At 42.4% G+C, this 20,240-nt stretch overlaps 1 protein-coding gene across 3 annotated transcripts in view; it reads right to left on the bottom strand.

The window, feature by feature from the left end:
- Positions 1–4,322: 4,322 nt before the first annotated feature.
- The window catches only part of ube2l3b (ubiquitin-conjugating enzyme E2L 3b), a 28,397-nt gene continuing 12,479 nt past the window's right edge, over positions 4,323–20,240 (bottom strand). The window contains exons 2-5 of one of the 3 annotated variants that reach the window (XM_086111058.1): positions 17,255–17,350; positions 16,993–17,179; positions 5,866–5,918; positions 5,639–5,767 (exon numbers count right to left, since the gene is read on the bottom strand). In XM_086111058.1, coding sequence (XP_085967184.1) covers positions 5,765–5,767; positions 5,866–5,918; positions 16,993–17,179; positions 17,255–17,350 — 339 coding nt within the window. In that variant the 3' untranslated portion in view covers positions 5,639–5,764. Of the gene's footprint in view, positions 5,768–5,850; positions 5,919–16,992; positions 17,180–17,254; positions 17,351–20,240 lie in introns of those variants that run through there. The other 2 variants (XM_086111056.1, XM_086111057.1) reach the window with 2 other exon arrangements.

Below are 20,240 nucleotides of genomic sequence, written 5' to 3'. Positions count from 1 at the left end.
AAGATGTATCGAAAGGACAAACAGCAATGTGTCTTGTGTGAGCGCATAAGTTAGTCAACCCCATAGTAGCTTTCTGAAACTAATCAGTCCAAATTCAGACGCATCACAAACACAGGTGCCAGACACGTTGGTGTCCCTTCAGTGTAGGCAGACCAAATATACGGCCCGCGGGCCGGAACAAGCCCCCAAGGAGGTTCGATCAGGCCTGCAGGATAATTTAAAAGTGAAAAAATGCATTAAAGACACGGAATGAATATTTTGAAAAAGGTGCTATTCATGGAGTGTCCTCTATAGGACACACTGTTTTGATCAGAGTAGAAGACAACGCTGTTTTGATCAGAGAAGAAGACAACAGCAGCCTCAGTCTGTCAATGAGGCTGACCCAACACTGCAGACACCATCAAGGACATGTGAATATTTTATTCTTTACGTATTTAATAACACTATCCTTAGTTTGTAAGGTGAAGGCAGGGATTGCATTTAGATTTTATATGCACGTGTAAAAGGTTTAAAAATTCCTTTAGTAAATCTCATTTAATCTTAAAGTGCATTACTCTATTTTTCTGTACCAATTATTTGTTAAAGTTTTGTGCCTTTGTACAATCAGTGGGATCAGTTGCAATGCATATACCTGTATGTGATTGATAAAAGTAAATTGTACATTTGTCAAAGGAAATCTAAGGTGCTTCATGAATCTTTTGTAAAGATATTTTCATTAAATTTCACCATTTTCCTAATGTTCTTGTGCTTCTTTAGACCCCCCAAAAAAGGAAAGATATATTATTTTGGTTATTTATAGGAGAGTATGGTATAATTTTAATGGTCCGGCCCACTTGACATCTACCAAGGCCGTATGTGGCCCACAATGTGAAATGAGTTTTACACCCCTGCCCTACACCCAATCTCACAGATTTCACGGGTCCATCAAGCAAGCAAGTACAGAACTATTAAATTTAGGAAGGCTTGCCTTGGGTAAAGATGATCCTGCAGCAATAGCCACCCTGAATAACACGCATCATTAACCTTCGTGTCTGATACTGCCTCGTCTTTGTCCCATGCGGTTTTATTGTTCTTTTTGTTGTCTGAAACCTCAGGCGAATCCTTGGTATCAAGTGGTCCGACTTCACCACCAAACAAAGATGTCTTGGAACGTGCCAACATCCCCAGCATGTACACCCTCCTCCGTCGGCGTCGCCTTCGGTGGCTCGGCCACATCCGCAGGATGGAGGACGGTAGGATCCCCAAAGATCTGCTCTATGGAGAACTCGCAGCTGGAAAGAGAACACAGGGCCGCCCACAGCTTCGTTTCAAAGACGTTTGCAAGAGGGACTTGAAGGCTGTTGAGTTAGATGTGAAGGGATGGGAGTCACTGGCCCAGAACCGCCCAAACTGGAAACAAGAACTGGCACGTGGTCTGTGCCGAGGGGAGGAGAAGAAGAGAGCATCGGCAGAAGACAAGAGAGCCAGGAGAAAGAACAGCCAGGACAAACAAGCGCCCCCCTCCAACTGTGTGTTCAGGTGCATCCACTGCAACAGGGACTGTCACTCCCGGATCGGCCTCTTTAGCCATACCAGACGGTGCTCCCAGTCAGGCACAAACAGATAATCACACTGTGATTGAAATGCCAATGATGCAGGATGTGCAATGGTGCCTCTCTGTAATGTATCATCGGTAAAGACAAACTCCCCATAAAGAAATCAATAAATCTAATCTAACATTAAGTGCAAGAACTTATTTGTGCTTTTTTCACAAAGGTCAACACAAAATATTAATATAATTGAGGTACTATGTCCTGCATAGCATTCCAAAATTATTAGGTCTACTCACGTTGAAGTACAGTCTAGGGCAGTATAAGACTCAATGTAAGTGCAACTAAAGTCTCACTGAGGGTCAAAGGCTTCAAAGTGTGTGCACATTTAGTGAACTTTTTTTTATTCATTAGCATTCATTCAAGGTTGCAAAGACGTTCGCCAGACATTACCAAACAGTTTTAATGTTTGCAAACCGCTTTTCTTGTCAAAATTTGTTGGCGACAATGAAAAACTGTTTGAGATAATTAAAATTGTTATCGAACGTTTTTGCGACCGTTTGTGACCTAGAAAGAACACGAATGGAAAAAAAAACATTTACTTCATGTGCACACACTTGGGAAGCCTTCAGAATAATTCAGTGAGATAGAGGATTAAGGAATGTCTGAAATCGAGTGGTGAATGGTAATACGTATTAAACTAGTCGATGCATAGTGCACCTGCAAATTTGCAGATTTTTTTTCCTCTTAATCTTTTTTTTGGGGAAAACAGTTTAAAAATATATTGACTTTATTCAAACCATTTTTATTACCGTAATATATAATCAAGGGGTCACTCGCAGTGTGGTCGCAGGCCGCCGCCAGTAGGCCGCCTGTGCCAAATTTGAGCCGTCCCAAAAATTTACATTTGCAATCCTTTGCCAAGTTTGATGCAACAATTTCAATGGGAAAAAAAAGGGTGGCCCGGTGGTTAGTACGTCAACCTCACAGTGCAGAGGTACCGGGTTCGATTCCAGCTCCGGCCTACCTGTGTGGAGTTTGCATGCTCTCCCCGGGCCTGCGTTGGTTTTCTCCAGGTACTCTGGATTCCTCCCACATTCGAAAAACATGCATGGCAGGCTGATTGAACACTCTAAATTGTCCATAGGTGTGAGTGTGAGCACGGATGGTTGTTCGTCACTGTGTGCCCTGCAATTGGCTGGCAACCAGTTCAGGGTGTCCTCCGCTTACTGCCCGAAGACGGCTGCCAGCACCGCCCCCCTCCCCCCTTGTGAGGATGAAGCAGATCGGAAAAGGGATGGATGGATGTTAAGAAAAGTCAATGCACACTACTAGTACAAAGATAATTCATGAATTCAGGCGGGGCAATCAACAGAGCTAGTGCACGTGGAAGATGCACTTTCTTGTGACATTGTTAATTCGAAGAGCATATGAGATAAAGCGCCAGTGTGTATCAGAACGTACATGTGAACACAGTACATTGTCCGACTACATATGGCAAGAACTCCTACTACTTAATGTGAAAAATAAAGTAAATGAATAAATGAAACGCGTAGGTTTGTACTAAAATGACATGCTACTCTATTAAAACATTCTAAAAAGCTTCTACTTATCAATTCAAAGTGCACACTGCTCTATTATCTAGACAAGGGATAATAAATTTGGTTTAGCGTGTGAGTACACATAATCTTAAATGTGGTTCAGCCTAATCCAAGATTTCAGATTCTTCAGTGTAATGAAGATGGGAGATTCTGACTCATTGTGGTTAACTGTTCCAGTGATTACTACTTTCATAAATCTTTGTCCGAATACAGTCCACCTAAAATGCAGTTCACAATCACCTCTGGTGATTGCTCCGGCGTTTCATACACATTTTCTGTTTTATAGTCCTTTAGTGGTGTTGGAGCTAGCCCATGTAAAACTTTGCATGTCACAGAAGGAATTTTGGATATTTTAAGTTTTCAAAACTGAGTGGGTTGTGCTTTAAAAGAATGTTGCAATTATGTTTTTGTTTTTTGAATGAAAGAATTTCAAAAATGTTTTGGGACAGATATTCTGGTTTTAAGATTTGTTCCTCCAGTAAACGACCATCAAGTAATACAATAGTAAAAGTAGCAAACAACCATGAAGTGCAGAAAAGTCGGTGCAGCGTCTTCAGCCAGAACTAATTTTTTAAATTTAAAACTATACAGGTTTGTTCATCTTAAAAGTCAAAGCTGAATCCAAGCCTACTACCAAATACTGGAATTCTTGGAAACTGCTAGGTCAGCTAGGATGGTAAGAGTAGTGTATTAGTCATGTAACTTGATACTTTCTGCATTTTCACTTGTGTGTTAACTTGATCCATTAAGGGTAAAATATTGTCAACAAATAGTCATTTCACTGGCCATTGTGATGACCTTTCTCCCCTCTTTAAAGTCTGGAACAGCTTGTCACAAGTGTTACCCATTTAGTTACAGTATCACCTGTTTAATAGGTACCAGTGCATTTGAAATTTTTGAATTAAAAAAAAAGGTCATCCCAGGACAGAAGTTACACAACTACTATACATGTTTTATAAGAAAACAATCTTTCATGTGATTTCTCACATTGTAAGTTCATTCAATCAATATTTTGAGCAAAATGTATGACTTACCTGTTAAAAGACAATGCATTGGATGTTCATGCAAGCTTTGCATCTCCATGTGTGAAAAAACAGTAAAGCATTATTGGGATTTTGATTTGATCATTCAGAATACATCATAATTTGATTCCATTGGTTTGACAAATGTAATTTAACTATCAGGCAGGCAGTGAAGCAAAATGGTTAGCCAGCTTTATTATGAAACAAGAACTGAGACCAGATCAAACAGCTGTTACATGTTGCTTTTTGGCCACTCAGTCCCTTTCTGTGTCCTGACATATCCCTAAAACGCTAGCCCCTCTCCCAGCTCACTTTAAGGTGCACTGTCTGAGCTGAACTGTGCTCCGTGTGAGGGCATCTGCCTCCAGGCTGTGACCACCACTCCCACTTTGGAGGCCATTTAGGTCCTTTTCAGCATGGGAAGATGAGCAGTCAATCTGCTACCAGAATGTGGGTAATGGGGTGTCTTAAATGAAGATGGTTACACCGCAATGACTTGCAGTGAGAAGACATGAACAATACAAAGTAAACAAGCAGGTAGTGCCTACTTGTACATTTTACGTATCAAAGCGCCAATCAAAATTATTTTAGTAATTAAAAGAATATTACAAGGCATTACATTAGTCTGGCAAAAACCTTTTCACACAGGGAACAAACATTTTGGTATCACTAATCAGACCCATGATAATAAATTTTACAATGTTTTTCTTTAAAATGGGCCGGCTGAGAATATTTGAAGGTGTTTTTCCCCTTTCTTACAAATACAGAATAACTTTTATAACAATTCAATTCACATGTGGGACAACAATGGTTTGCCTCCGCTCAGAGGGGCAAACTGGGCAGACGGAACTATGGGATTATTCCACAGAATACAGTGCAAGTCTAGAAGCAGTGGATGTCAGTCAGGGAAACAGTCTGGGGGGAAAAAACCCCACAGAGGTAACATTTCTTTTCTTTCCGTGGATGTGTCACTGCTTATGTGGCTAAGAGAATGATGAATCGACCAGTTTTTAATCCCTGCAAACAAACAAAAAACCCAAATCGGTGTGAGATCTATTTAACACAATACTTTATATAGAAGAAAAGCAAACAGAAAATTAACAAATTACTCTTGAGAATTTCTATTCTACTCTCCATGTCTTTGCCCATTTTTTTTCATGACTAAGAGTAGAAAGTTAGTGAAGTAATGGAAATCTATGGCTGGTAGGAGGGAGAGGAGAGAGGAAGCGGTCTGATCCACAGAGCAGGTGGGAAGGGAGGCTGAGGCTGCCACTGCCTGCTTCAGCTGGGCCGCTCCTGGGCTGCAAGACGGAGCAGTGGAGGGGCAAGAGAGGAACGTGACTGATACGGGTAGTAAAGGGGTGCGGAGGGGGTTGAGAAAGGGCAAATGAAGAATATTTGGTTGGGCAGGTAAGAGGTAAGGGGAGAAAGAGACAGAGGGCTAAATGCTTATCAAGTGATCAGTCCATTGGCCGCTTTTCGCCATGTTTCTTTGTAAACTCTTCGGCGTTCTTCAAGAATTTTTTACGGTCCTTTGAGTATTCTTCTGCTAGGTCTGCCCTCAGGGGATGCTCTGGCTGGGGGTCGTTCACCAGTGCAATAAGGGACTGAATTACTGCAAAACAAAACGTGACAGAAATTCATATGGATTTAGTCAATTCCTTGCTGCAAGATTTTGACTCAAACAGTAGATGGCCTTCAATTAAACGATACCTTTCCATATTGTTCTAAACTGGGATCCATGTTCAGAACACAAGGATCTCCGCCTACGGACCCAAAACAAATGAGGCTAGCTCAAGAATACTTCAACTTGTATTTTTGGATGACAAGATGATCAGATGCAAACAATACCTGTTTGAAACAAAGTGCTTTGTTTACCTCTTGTTGGAACACTCAAAGGTTCATACATATAAAAAAAAATCGCGGTCGTTCTTACTTTCAGAGATAATTGTTATGTGATGTCAATATACTTTGGCAGTATGGAAAATATGTGCATTTCCTTTAGTTTCACGAATGCCGATGTCAGATGACATGGGTGATTTTGACCAGACAGACGTGTCACAGACAAACATAGTGTGTCGTGGACGATTTTGAATTGTCTTAACGAGTCAACAGCCCATGACATACTCACCGATTGGTCGACTGACATCTGTGACTCTGAATGACCATGACACAAAAAGTCTGTACATGTCAGGAGTTTTAGCTGGTCTTGCCACTTAGTGTGGCATGTCCTACGCTATGCTTGGTTCCCCGACAATGACCAACAATAAGTAGGGAGCGAAATGCCCTTCACTCCGTGATCAGCCCACGGTTACTCCATTTTCGGATATGTGTGCGACATACAGGTGTGCAAATAAAAAAAAAAAGTATCCCTTGCCATGGGAGCATGCACACATTGAGTGAAAGCAGTACCCAAATATTTTTTATTTGATCATGAATAGCAGCTAGAGGAGCAAGAGGGATAGAAACAGGAGTGGGCCGATGAGTAGTACGGATGAAAGTGCCGAGACCAGCGTGAATGGTGACACTGGGGACAATATCGAGGCCATCAGAGAGCTAAAGTGTGCGTCCAGAACTGTGAAATGTAAGAAAATCTTTTTCTATACTTAATTTTGCATCATTTGATAACGTTTGTTTATTTGAAGAAAGACAAATTTTACCACTTAAGTTTCCCGCACGACTTATGTGCCCAAACTTTTTGGATCGAAGATCTACTTTTCGATCAACTAACCTCCCGGGATCTACCATTACCGGCACGTACGCACGCACACGCGCACACGCGCGCGCACACACGCACACACACACACACACACACACACACACACACACACACACACACACACACACACACACACACACACACACACACACACGATGATGAGAAACAGCCTGAAACTGAGGCATGTGACGCACTTTTGCAGCCTGTTAACTATCGTAGCTCACACGTACCGTTTTAAAGTGCTTCCCTGGGCCCTCCTAGATTCCTATTCTTTGCCCGTGCCCTCGGTGAATTGTACACGAAGCAAACTCTGAATGAGAATCATGACGATAAAAGATAGAGCGCAACAGTTCTGATCACAACCTGCAATTGCAGACTGTTGAGAGCTAACAACTTCCGGTGACGTAATCACGCGCCACCGTAAACTCAAGATTTACCTGCTTTATTTTATTTTTTCAATATTTTTTGGTGAAAATGAGACCGATAAGATGATTAGGGTGCAGTGTACATTAACACAAAAAAACTATATTACTAACATGTACACAAATGGTTGTTTGTTTTTTTTCTCCTCGACACTCCTCGGATCTACTTGGGACCTGTCTTAGATCTACCGGTAGATCAGGATCGACCTAATGGGCACCCCTGATGTAGACAAACCAAAGTTATCATGTTTAAAAGTTTCATTTTGTTGTATGCTTAATTGCGTGTGTTCATACAGCTTGAGAGCACAGAAAAAAGGGCCAACTTGAGCTAAGTGATTTCACCCCATCATTTTTCTTTATCAGTTTTTTTTTTTTATATTAAACAGCCACATCGTTGATATACAGTAGATATTCCCATCCCCGGAATTCTATGGAAAGGAATATCCTTCACCCGGAATAAAAACCTATGCATTAACATTTTAACTACGATATTACGTGTTACCGGAACTTGCGTAAGCGGAAATTCAACTACCCGTAACCCAGATGGAGGTGTAATGCCGCGGGAGCTTAAATATAAGCAACGCCCACCCGATGCGACGGAAAATACACAACGCTGAAACAAGTTTTCACTTCGTGTTTTTCGATCATCAGATTCTAAACGACGACGTGTAAGTGAGTTTTTATTGCCGTGCGTTTTACTGTAATTGTGAATGATTTTAACTTTATTCACTTACGTCCTGGAGAACGCGGCACTAGCTTAAAAGCAGCACCCACTCGACATGACCAAAGAAACGTGTTCGCTTCGCCGTTTTCATTCATCAGATTCGAAACGAAGACGTGTAAGCGACTTTTTATTGGTGTGCGTTTTACTGTAAATGCGAAAGATTTTAACTTTATTCACTTACATTTATGTAGATCACCGCATCGAAACGTAGAAGAACTGTAACGACTGGAGCAGAGCGAGTGAAATGCATCCGTTTGAGCGAGGCTTGACACAAAGTTAGAAAGATCCAGCAGACACTTGGAGTCGGAAAGACGCAAATCTACGAAACTTTAAAAAAAAGGCATCAATTAAACTCCTGATGACAAGCCACCATCCAGCAAACAAAAATCCTTCAGTATGCACAAGAATTACCAGACATCGGTGATCAACGGGACAGTTACTTGCAACTAGCAAGAAAACTGTATGACACGCAGGCAAACATTGTCATAAACCAAAGAATGCATCCAACAAAACATTCCAAAATACACATTTTTTTTCCCAAGACAGAAAAAAATAAACATTAAAATACTGTATGTATTTTACTGTTGTGATTTTTTTGGGATACACCTGTATTGCAGTTTTTGTTCTATAAACAGTGTTTGGACAGTATATTTTTGTATTTTATTGATTGTGATGTTACACGTGCATTTTGTCAACATACTTGCAGGTTCATAAAGGACATGTACCATGCTCATTTCCCAAATGAGGAATTTCTGTTATCAGGACAAATTGGACAGCGCAAACACGAGTCCGTACTAGAGAATATTTACTGTATTTGTACCGTATTTTCCGCACTATAGGGCACACCAAAACGTCTTCAATTTTCTTAAAAGCTCACCAAGCGCCTTAAAATCCGGTGCGTCTTTTGTATAATCATAATGGTAAGACATCGACTCCAAGATGGCTCCTTCCTGGAGACATGCTTCCAATGTTATAACTTCAAAAATGTCACAAAATAAATTCTGTAGGGGGGGATATAGAATTTGTTTTTATGATTTCCTTGCTTGACTTTCTGGTTTGATGCATTATTTTCCATTTTCATAGTTTCATTTAAATACAGTCAGTTAATTTACGTTTTTCAGAGGCGGTCATGAACGCCTCTCAAGTTGAACGGACGCCTCTCAAGTTGAATGGAAGGAGCGTACCACCATCCAGTGGAGGCATTGTAGATTGCGCCTTATAATGTGAAGCGTCCAGTGTATGAATTTTTTTTTACAAAATAGTCATTCATTGAAGGTGCGCCTCATAATCCAGTGCGTCTTTTCGTGCGGAAAATACGGTAGTTATTAACATTGAATGCATTAACCCAGCCACTAGGGAGCAGTGCCCTCTGTTCCCTAGTGCCAGTCCCAAGCCCGGATAAATGGGGAGGGTTGCGTCAGGAATGGCATCCGGCATAAAACTAAAACGCCAAAACGAACATGCGAGTTGATAATACGATTTCCATACTGCATCGGTCGGGGCCCAGGATAAAAACGACCGCCAACAGTGCTGTTCACCTACAGGGTACTGTTGGAAATTGGACTACTGTTGGTCAAAGTAGAAGAGGACAAAGAAGAGGAGGACGATTGGTGCAGATAAAAGAGGAAGGTTAGAAGTATTGTTCTGAGGTTAGGAACGCTGAATGTAGGTACAATGACAGGGAAAGGCAGAGAATTAGCTGACATGATGGAGAGGAGTAGATATTCTGTGTGTTCAGGAGACAAGGTGGAAGGGCAGCAAGGCTAGAAACATTGGAGGAGGCTACAAGCTGTTCTACCATGGTTTAGATGGGAAGAGGAATGGTGTCGGGGTGATTATAAAGGAAAAATGTGCTAGACATGTAGAAGTAAAACGAGAGTCAGACAGGTTGATGTGCGTGAAGGTAGAGATAGAACGTGTGATGATGAATGTTGAATGTGGGTATGCCCCACAGGTGGGCTGTGAGTTAGAAGAAAAGGAAAAGTTCTGGAATGAGATGGATAGAGTGGCAGAGAGCATTCCCAGGGGAGAGAGCAGTGATTGGAGCAGACTTAAATGATCATGTAGGGGGAAGGGAACAGAAGTGATGAGGAAGTGATGGGCAAGTATGGCCTTAGGGATAGGAACTTGGAAGGACAGGCAGTGGTAGACTTTGCCAAAAGAATGGAAATGGCCTTGGTAAACCCCACACAGATAGATTATATTCTATGTAGAAGAGGTAATCTGAGGGAGGTTAACGGCTGTAAAGTGGTGCCAGGAGAGAGTGTAGCCAAACAGCATAGTCGTAGTGTGCAAGCTGACAATGGAGGTGAGGGTGAAGACAGAGAAGAAAATAAAATGGTGGAAATTGAGGAAAGAGGACTGTTGTGAAGAATTTAGGAAGGAGGTAAGGGCGGTTCTCGGCAGTGTTGAGGAATTCCCAGATGATTGGTAGACTACTGCAGCAGTGATTAGGGAGGCAGGCAAGAAGGTGCTAGGTGTGGCCTCAGGACAGAGAAATGTGGACAAAGAGACCTGGTGGTGGAATGTTGAGGTTCAGGAAAGTGTACAGAGGAATAAATTAGCAAAGAAGAGATGGGATAGTGAGAGAACAGAAGAGAACAGGTTAGAGTACAAAAAGATGACAAGGGAAGTGGCCAAGGCCAAACAGAAGGCATATGAGGAGTTATACGAGAGGTTAGACACAAAGGAAGGTGAAAAAGAATTGTACAGGTTGGCGAGACAGAGAAATCAGGCTGGGAAGGATGTACAGCAGGTGAGGTTGATTAACTCATTGAATACCACCCCTTTTCACTTCCCCCTCAATCCCTCACATTTTACAGAATTGTGACTGATTTGCAAGGCCCACAGAATTTTCTGCGCTATGGCTATATATACAGGCAACCTGTCAAAAGAAAGGTGAGACTCTTTTTTCAGCAGAAAAAAAAGTTTTGTTTTTATCTTTCTCCGTTCGTTGGCAATCAGCATTAGAAAACTGCTAAATTTGATGGAAAAGGCCGATTTTCTGCTGAAATCCAGAGAAAATGAGCTTTTTGTAAAAGCATGCATTTCAAGCATCATTTCAAGTTTTACACTATTTTTTGCTTTTGTGACAGCTCAAATACCTCAATAATGTGGTCCTTCTACAAAAGAACATTACAAATAATGTTTTTGTAGCAAAATAATTTATTTGCACACAACACAACTATTGAACTATGAATAAAAGTGCAAATTGAACAATGAACGAAAGTGCAGCTGAGGAGAGGATGGTTTTTGGCTTCCATCCAGTTTGTCACCACATCAATTCATCCCACCACGTCCAGCTGCACGACCTATAAATTATGGAAACATAAAAAGTTGCAAATATACGTATATTGCTGCAGAGTGAGGTAGAATACTTTTATTTACCTTTCTTTCCACCACCAAAGCAAGGAGTCGTCATCTTTTGGCTTCTGGTTAGACAATCTGTAATGTATAGAAGTATGTACAATTACCACACTTTAATTTTTCTATTTTTTTATTGTTGCTTTCCACTTATATTTCAACATCTCTCACACACACATACATGCTCGCACACTTATTTACACCATTCATTCCACGTTGCTCAGCATCCAATTTGAAATGAAATGGAATATGAATTTAACATGAGAGGTTTTAGCAGAGCTGAGCGGACCAAATGTGTCCCGTTTTTATTTTTTTAATTTAAACCTATGGCAACACGCAAGTCAGCACATTTACGGCGCATATTTTCATCCACATCTACGAGACGCATCAACCGTACATAAATAATTAGTGTTACTGGCAACTTTATAGTATAGCGCGGAATGTAGCGGTGAATAAAAGTGACTGGTGAGGCATAAGAAGTGATGAAGTTTTGAATGGGAACTTGCAAGCTAGTCAGCAGTTACCTCCTCGTTCCAGCGGCTCTGGCGAGAACTCTCAGCTGCTTTCCGTTATGTCCGAAGGCACGTATTCGTCCGACAGATCGGCATCCAAATCGCTCTCCAATTCATCGTCTTCGCCGTCGTCATTACGAGACGATTCCAGCGAATCGCTGACGTGTGCCCGGCGTCAGCCATGCGAAGCAATGCAGCCTCTTTGCCGTCATCGCTGGCAGTCGCCGGGGAGACGATTTGTGGGCAATGTGCGCCACGGGAGGCACAAAATGCGCTTCCAAGCGATGGTCCCTGATGTGGAGCATGTTCAGCTTCATCAGATGAACTCGAAACTCGGCGTGAGCTATGCGGGCCGCGTGTAGCACGCCATGTTTGCGCAGGCTGATGTTCGTTTGACGGGTGCTGCTTTCGATTACGTGACCGAAGCGTCATCGTCTCTTCCACACAAACACCATATCCTTCGTTGTTTTGTTTCGAGGATGCTTTTATACCGAAAAAAACAATCCTTTTAGTTACCGTATTTTCACGACTATAAGGCCCCATTAAAAGTCTAAAATTTTCTCCAAAATGGACAGGACGCCTTTTGATGCGGAGCGTCTTGTCTATGCGCTGAGTTACAAAACCTGACTGACAGCCGACACGCTGTTTATATAGAGAAAAGGCGGAAGTGACTGTGGACAGGCATGCGGCAAAGAAGTCGGCCAATCAGTGAAGGGTGGGCCTGTATATATATATACACATATGGAGAGCGAGAGAGAGAAAAGGCAGATGTGAGAGGACAGGCATGCGGGGAAGAAGTCCGCCAATGAGTGAAGGGTGGGCGTGTAAGTGGACGCTAAAGGTACGCCCCAAGCAGGTACCAACACCTGTATAGAGTGTGGCTATGTGCATTGTTGCAAAACAACTTCAGTTTTGGTTTCTAAGAACCCCCGAAAATAAATTCTACAAAGAGACACGCCTACGAAGCTCAGTTCAAACTTCAAGCCATCGGTTATGCTTTTGGCATGCGTGCCCATCTCACAGCAGCGGTGAAAAACCAAGTCAAGCAAATGAACTCTGAGCTTGCCATTATTCCCGGAGGCTTGACTAAAGAACTCCAACCGCTGGACATCGGCATCAACCGGGCGTTCAAAGTAAAGTTGCGAACGGCATGGGAACAGTGAATGATCGATGGCAAACACAACTTTACAAAGAGTGAGAGGCAGCGCCGGTCGAGTTACGCCACAATTTGCGAATGGATTGTGGCTGCTTGGACGAACGTGTCTGCTTGCACTGTTGTTAGAGTTTTTGGCAAAGCCGGCATCATTTCTGTGGAGCCACATGGCAATGAGAGTGACTGACAACGAGAGGGAACACGGCGTTTTTGATGGATTACCGGTACTTGCACAATTGTTCAATTCTGATACAGAGGATGAGGACTTTGATGGATTTCTGGGTGATGATTGATCAAAAAACGTGAGTACATTGTACGATGGCTAAATAAAATACAACGGAACTCAGTTTTCCGTTGCCTTTTTAAAAACGTGTTTTTAGCTTGTATCTGTATGTCTTGGCATGCTACCGTATGCTACAAGCTAACGTGTTTTTAGCGTGCGCGCATGCATGCCGTATGTTTAAGCCAGCGTATGTTTTACCACTTTAAAATTGCGCCCAATAATACAGTGCGTTTTGTCTATGTGTAAAATACAGAAATAGCACCCATTAATGAGACTGCGCCCAACCATCCGGTGCGTCGAATGGTCGTGAAAATACAGTAGTTGTTTCCTTTTCTCCATCGTTGCTAGTTGCTAATGTTCCAATCCACTATGCATACGCCCCTCCTACACTATACGCCCTTTCTCCTACTTCTGCGGCGTGATCTTGGTGGATTTTTGCACCACTGCCACCTGATGGCCATTTTTTTGCTATTTAACATTGCCGTCAAGCCTAATCCTTTGGTGAGAAGTTGCATCAGACTCTCTTGCACCCTCCCCCATGAAAAAAACGTGATTGACGTATTAATACGTCATGGGGAGGGAGCGGCTATGAGGTAATTGACGTATTTGTACGTCAAAGCATGTAAATGAGTTAAAGACAGAGAGGGAAATGTCATTACGAGTGAGGAAAGTGTGTTGAGGAGATGGAAAGAATACTTTGAGGAGTTGTAAAATGAGGAAAACAATAGGGAACGTAGGAATGAAGAGCCAGAGAGGATTAGGAAGAAGGGCGATCAGGTTAGAAAGGATGAACTCTGGAAAGCATTAAAAAGGATGAAGAGTGGTAAGGCAGTTGGTCCAGATGACATACCAGTGGAGGTATGGAAGTGCTTAGGGGAGGTGTCGGTTGATTTTCTGACTAGGTTGTTTAATAGAATATTCGACACAAACAAGATTCCTGATGAGTGGAGGGAGAGTGTCCTGGTACCAATTTATAAGAAGGGCGGTGTACAGAGTTGTAGCAACTACAGGGGGATACAGTTGATGAGCCATACGATGAAGGTTTGGGAAAGAGTAGTTGAAGCCAGGTTGAGACAATAAGTGGAGATTTGTGAACAGCAGTATGGTTTCATGCCGAGGAAGAGCACCACAGATGCAATATTTGCCCTGAGGATGCTGATGGAGAAGTACATGGAAGGTAGGAAGGAGCTGCACTGTGTATTTGTTGTTTTAGAGAAGGCTTATGACAGGGTGCCAAGAGAGGAATTGTGGTTCTGTATGAGGAAGTCAGGGGTTGCAGAGAAGTACGTTAGGTTGGTGCAGGACGTGTATGATAATAGTACAACAGTGGTGAGGTGTGCAGTTGGACAGACAGAAGACTTCAAGGTGGAGGTAGGACTGCATCAAGGATCGGCCCTGAGCCCCTTCTTGTTTGCTTTGGTGATGGATAGATTAACAGATGAGGTCAGACAGGAGTCTCTCCCTGGACTTTGATGTTTGCAGATGACATTGTGATCTGTCATGAGAGTAGGCAGCAGCTACAAGAAAACCTAGAAAGGTGGAGGTTTGCACTAGAGAGAAGAGGAATGAAGGTCAGTCGTATAAAGACAGAGTACATGTGCATAAATGAAAGGGAGACCAGTGGAGGTTATAGGGAGCAGAGGTGGCAAAGGTACAGGAATTTAAGTACCTAGGATCAACAGTGCAGAGCAGCGGAGACTGGAAGAGAAGTGAAGAATAGAGTGCAGGCAGGATGGAACAGCTGGAGAAAAGTGTCAGGAGTGATTTGTGATAAAAGAGTGCACCGAAGGTAAAGGGAAAAGTTTACAGAACAGTTGTGAGACCAGCCATGATGTACGGTCTAGAGCAGGGGTGGGCAATCATTTTTTGCATAGGGCCACATGACAACCAGAAAATATGGAGGGCCGGATCAAAAGGGTGAACTAAATTCGACATAATATTAATTGGATTTCTTTATTTAAAAAGCAGTATTTTGAATTTTTTGGCACTTTTTTTTGGAAATTTTTTTTTTCAGACTTTAAGAGTACATTATTCCGTCATATCGAACGGGATTTGCTTGATTTGGCGCTACTGCGGGCTTCCGTATCGTCTCCCCCTTCCTCCCTATGCTCTGCAACTTCCAAGTAACTGTCCAAATGAAATGAATGCAGTTGTTAACATCGAACCGTAATTGTGTACCAACCTTCGGCGGGCCGGATTAAAAAGACCAACGGGCCGGATTTGGCCCGCGGGCCGTAGTTTGCCCCCCCCTCCCCCCTCTGGTCTAGAGACACTAGCAATAGACAAAAGACAGGAGGCAGAGTTAGAAGTAGCCGAGTTAAAGATGCTGAGATTCTCATTCGGAGTGACAATGATGGACAGGATCAGAAATGAGGTCATCAGAGGGACAACTCAGACAGGAAAGTTTGGAGAAAAAGTTAGAGAGGCCAGACTGAGATGGTTTGGACATGTACAGAGGAGGGACAGTGGATACATTGGTCAGAGAATGTTAAGAGATGGAGCTCCCAGGTAGGAGACAGAGAGGAAGGCCAAAGAAGAGATTCATGGATGCCGTGAGGGAAGACATGCAGGTAGTTGGAGTCAGAGTAGAGGATGCAGAGAACAAGGAAAGATGGAAATTAATGATTCACTGTGGCAACCCCTGAAAAGGGACAATCCGAAAGGAGAAGAAGAAGATGAACATTGAATGCATTGATGTGTGAATGTGAAATATCCTACTGTCTTTGAATTTTACTACATGTGTCATCACAAGAGCAAGTCAGTGTTTACTCATCTACATTTTATAGATGTACCACAAAGGTTGAGTGTATTTCAAAACATAAGACAACTATTCAAATAAAGGCATCGGCCTGTTCCATGGCACAAGTAATCAAGTGATCCACTCTCTTTTACACACACAAAAATGTATCTCTGTGTTTTAAGCTCGCGATCGCTTGACAGTTGGAGACCCCACCAGCCGCACGTATTGTGTTTTACAATCGTAATAAACTGTGTTTATAATTTAAAATGAGGGTGCACACGAGCCCGCAAGCACTGCAAAGTGAATAAGAGGCTCCACTTCAAGTCTGTCACAGTGTTTTTGCGTACTCCAATAATGGATGTAAGTCGGTTTGACTGCGGTCGGGCTATGCAGCCTCAATTCCAAGTCAAGTCTGCTTTCAACGATCGCTTCTGAGGGCCAACTTAAAAATAAAAGCCAAGTACTGATATCCATGTACAGCGCTACTTGTTGCAATTGACCCTCACGTTGTGTAGCGTATGAACAACCATTGTTGTGGAGGCTGGACGGAAAAAAAAATTAAAAGAAAACAAAATTATTTCATTGTATTAAAATGACATATCTACAAAATTGTAAACCTTGCCCCAATGTGCGGCACGTTTTCCATGAGGTCGGCGGATTAGGAAAAAATTCGCAATAAACATCAACTTCTCGAGCTCATTTGACCACGGCAACATTTTTACATGCACCACGTTTATAATTCATGGACCACTTTCGCAGATTATTCATTTTTTGCCACAAAGTACTTGTTATTTGGAATAATTTTTGCCGGCAGTACTATACCGGTACCGGTACTCTGTGCAACACTAGCTGTAAATGCTGTATGCAAATCATGAAAGCTAACAGGCATTAATTGTTCAAAAGAGGGCATCGTAACATACCAACCTTGGTCAGTTTTGGTTGCTGGCTTCCAGTTCTCTGCACTGATGACAGGCAAACACACCTGCCCCTTCTCATCAATGTTGGGGTGATAGATCTTTGTTTTGAAGGTGATCTTGGGAGGCTTGAAAGGGTATTCGGTGGGGAAAATGATCTCAATTCTGAAAGCGCCCTTATCATAGGGAGGGTTGTCCTACACAGAAATGGAGAGCAATATAAGTCAGGTCCCAAAGATGTGGTCACAATTAGAGAATAAATAGTTTCTTACAGGAACAATGAGCCCTTGCCATGACAACATGTTTGATTCATCAACTTGAATGTTTCTGAAATTTTTCATTCCAGATTTGCGAATCTCCTCAAGCTCCTGGGAAGAAAAACAAGTATTAGAAAAGTGATAGAAGACATAATGGACAAGAAAATACTTTCAAGTTAAATGTACAATTCTAAAAGGTGTCCAGAATTTATACATTCAAGCTCTGCATCACCAATTTCATTGTGGTTACCAAAACATGGTTCTAGCATGGATTGGTCATTTCACTTTTTTTTTTTTTACATTAAAATTACACCTGGGTGTTGGAAACTTTGCTGGACAGGTAATCAAATGTTTGAAAAAAACACGTAAGGTCTCATTTAGTCTTGCCTCCTGCACATAGAGGCTGAATACGGTGTGTTTCTACACATTAAGATCATGTGGGTCAAGCTCCAGCGGCTCGTTAAGGCAATGCCCACTTTTAAATAACTTCAAAATGGCGAACTTACTGTTAGATTTGGCATAGGGCTCGAAGAGACTTTTTAGTAGTATTACATGTATTGGTCTGAGGTTAGGAACTCTGAATGTAGGTACAATGACGGAAAGGCAGAGAATTAGCTGACATGATTGAGAGGAGTAGATATTCTGTGTGTTCAGGAGACAAGGTGGAAGGGCAGCAAGGCTAGAAACATTGGAGGAGGCTACAAGCTGTTCTACCATGGTTTAGATGGGAAGAGGAATGGTGTCGGGGTGATTATAAAGGAAAAACGTGCTAGACATGTAGAAGTAAAACGAGAGTCAGACAGGTTGATGTGCGTGAAGGTAGAGATAGAACGTGTGATGATGAATGTAGTCAGTGGGTATGCCCCACAGGTGGGCTGTGAGTTAGAAGAAAAGGAAAAGTTCTGAAATGAGATGGATAAAGTGACAGAGAGCATTCCCAGGGGAGAGAGCAGTGATTGGAGCAGACTTAAATGATCATGTAGGGGAAGGGAACAGAGGTGATGAGGAAGTGATGATCTCAATTCTGAAAGCGCCCTTATCATAGGGAGGGTTAAGTGAACATTTACAGAACCCAAAATTAGTTACCGTGGTTTCCCATTAGGTAATCCGACGGAATCGAAAAACGGTTATCGTGAATTTCCGAAATCCTCAGGCCTGCTACGGTACATCTTTTTTTTCCCGCAACGATCGCAGTTTGACAATCGCCACCATTGTTGTTTTGATCTTGAGTTAAGTAATCTCGCGTGACGAGATTTCCCTTCTCGTGAGACAAGATTGGCGAGATCGGCCTTCACCTCGCAGAGACCAGACGATTGCCAAGTTGTGTAACGTTAAAACAAGTGTTGCGAACGTATGTGTTATGAACAAGTGTTGCGAGAGTTTATTGCAGAGATATCACAGAGGAAGCAGCTGAAGTTGGATAGTTTTTTGCGATGATAAGGTGACTTTGAGAAAGCCTTGCATCATTGGAAGCAGAGTAAAGAGAGATTTGGGACTCTCTAAATGCATAATTAAAATGTGTGTAAAATTATCACTGTGTAGGTGTCTTCAGGTTGAGACTTCCTATACATGTCAAGTTTGGTGGGAGCACATGCAAGCATTTCCTACCTTTCTGGAGAAACACAAATTTTGATGCCCAACCCCCATCAAATCGTATATTTCAAAAAACGCCCCCCCCCCCCTGTTGTTGTGCCCCATCAAATCGTATATTTCAAAAAACGCCCCCCCCCCTGTTGTTGTGCCAGGTTTTAAAGATGGTATAGCCAAAGCTTGAAGTAGAAGAGTGCAAAAGCATGACCCCTGTAAATGTGCAAAAATGGGTCAAAATTGAACTTTTGAAAAATTCATCGCTCACTTGCTCTTTATTTTAAACAATTGCTTCAATGGACTTTTTTGGATATCTCAGGGCGGTCAACACAATTTTGGTGAGGTTTCGTGGGGGGGGGGGGGGGTGCAATCACGTCTTGTGAAGTTAGCTATAAAGTTAGTCGAAAAGTTCCAATGTTCGGCGAATATGAAAATCAACGTCTTGAAGCTTTTCTTACAGATTTTCAGTTGGATTCATTCAACAGGCTCCATGCAGTACATTTAAACAAAAAATGACATTTTTAGTCGTCACTTGGTGACGCTATATCCATAAGACTATTATCATACAAGACAGTGACCTGTCTTGTATGATAATAACTGCTGATATACTGGTATACTAAGTTTGGGATATTTTGCTCTGTTTTTGTCCCAGGTCTTGAGATGGTTGAGCAGAAGTTTTAAGGCTGTCAGATAAAAAGACTCTACGACAGGAGTGCCGAACCTTTTATCACCGAAGATCTATTTTTCGATCAACCAACCTCCCGCGATCGACCCGTTACCGTACACGAGCACGACACACGCTTGCCATAATGAGCAACAGCCATAACTGCCCCTAAGATGAAAGAAGCAGAAAAATAAAGTAGACACGAAAACCTCTCCAACGTTAATGACCATTGCTCACGTAGACCAGATCTGCATTCTTTGCCAGTGGCCTCGGTGAACTGTACATGAAACAAACTCTGAATGAGAATAACAATAAAAGACAGAGCGCAACAGCTAATCGCAAGATGTAATTCCAGACTGCTGACCGGAAACAACGTCTGGTGATGCAGGTCACGCCCCACCATTGGTTTAAGGCAGGGGTGCCCAAACTTTTTTGACCGAAGATCTACTTTTTGATCAACCAACCTTCCGTAATCGAACCGTTAATGCACACGCGCGCATACGCTCGCACGTACGTACACACGCATGCCATGATGAGCAAAAGCCTGACGCTGAGGCATGCGACGCACTTTGGCAGCCTGTTCACGATCGTAGATCATGCGTACCGTTTTAAAATGCTTCTCTTGGCCCTCCAGATTTCCCATTCTTTGCGCGTCCCCTCGGTGAATTGTACAAAACAAACTCTGAATGAGAATAATGATAACGATAAAAGATATAGTGCAACAACTCTGATGACAAGCTGCAACTGTAG

This window comes from Hippocampus guttulatus, chromosome 5, assembly GCF_054856545.1.
Source record: "Hippocampus guttulatus isolate MCC_2025c chromosome 5, RoL_Hgut_1.0, whole genome shotgun sequence".
Taxonomy (NCBI): Eukaryota; Metazoa; Chordata; class Actinopteri; order Syngnathiformes; family Syngnathidae; genus Hippocampus; species Hippocampus guttulatus.
This window is presented reverse-complemented; position numbering and strand designations above follow the sequence as displayed.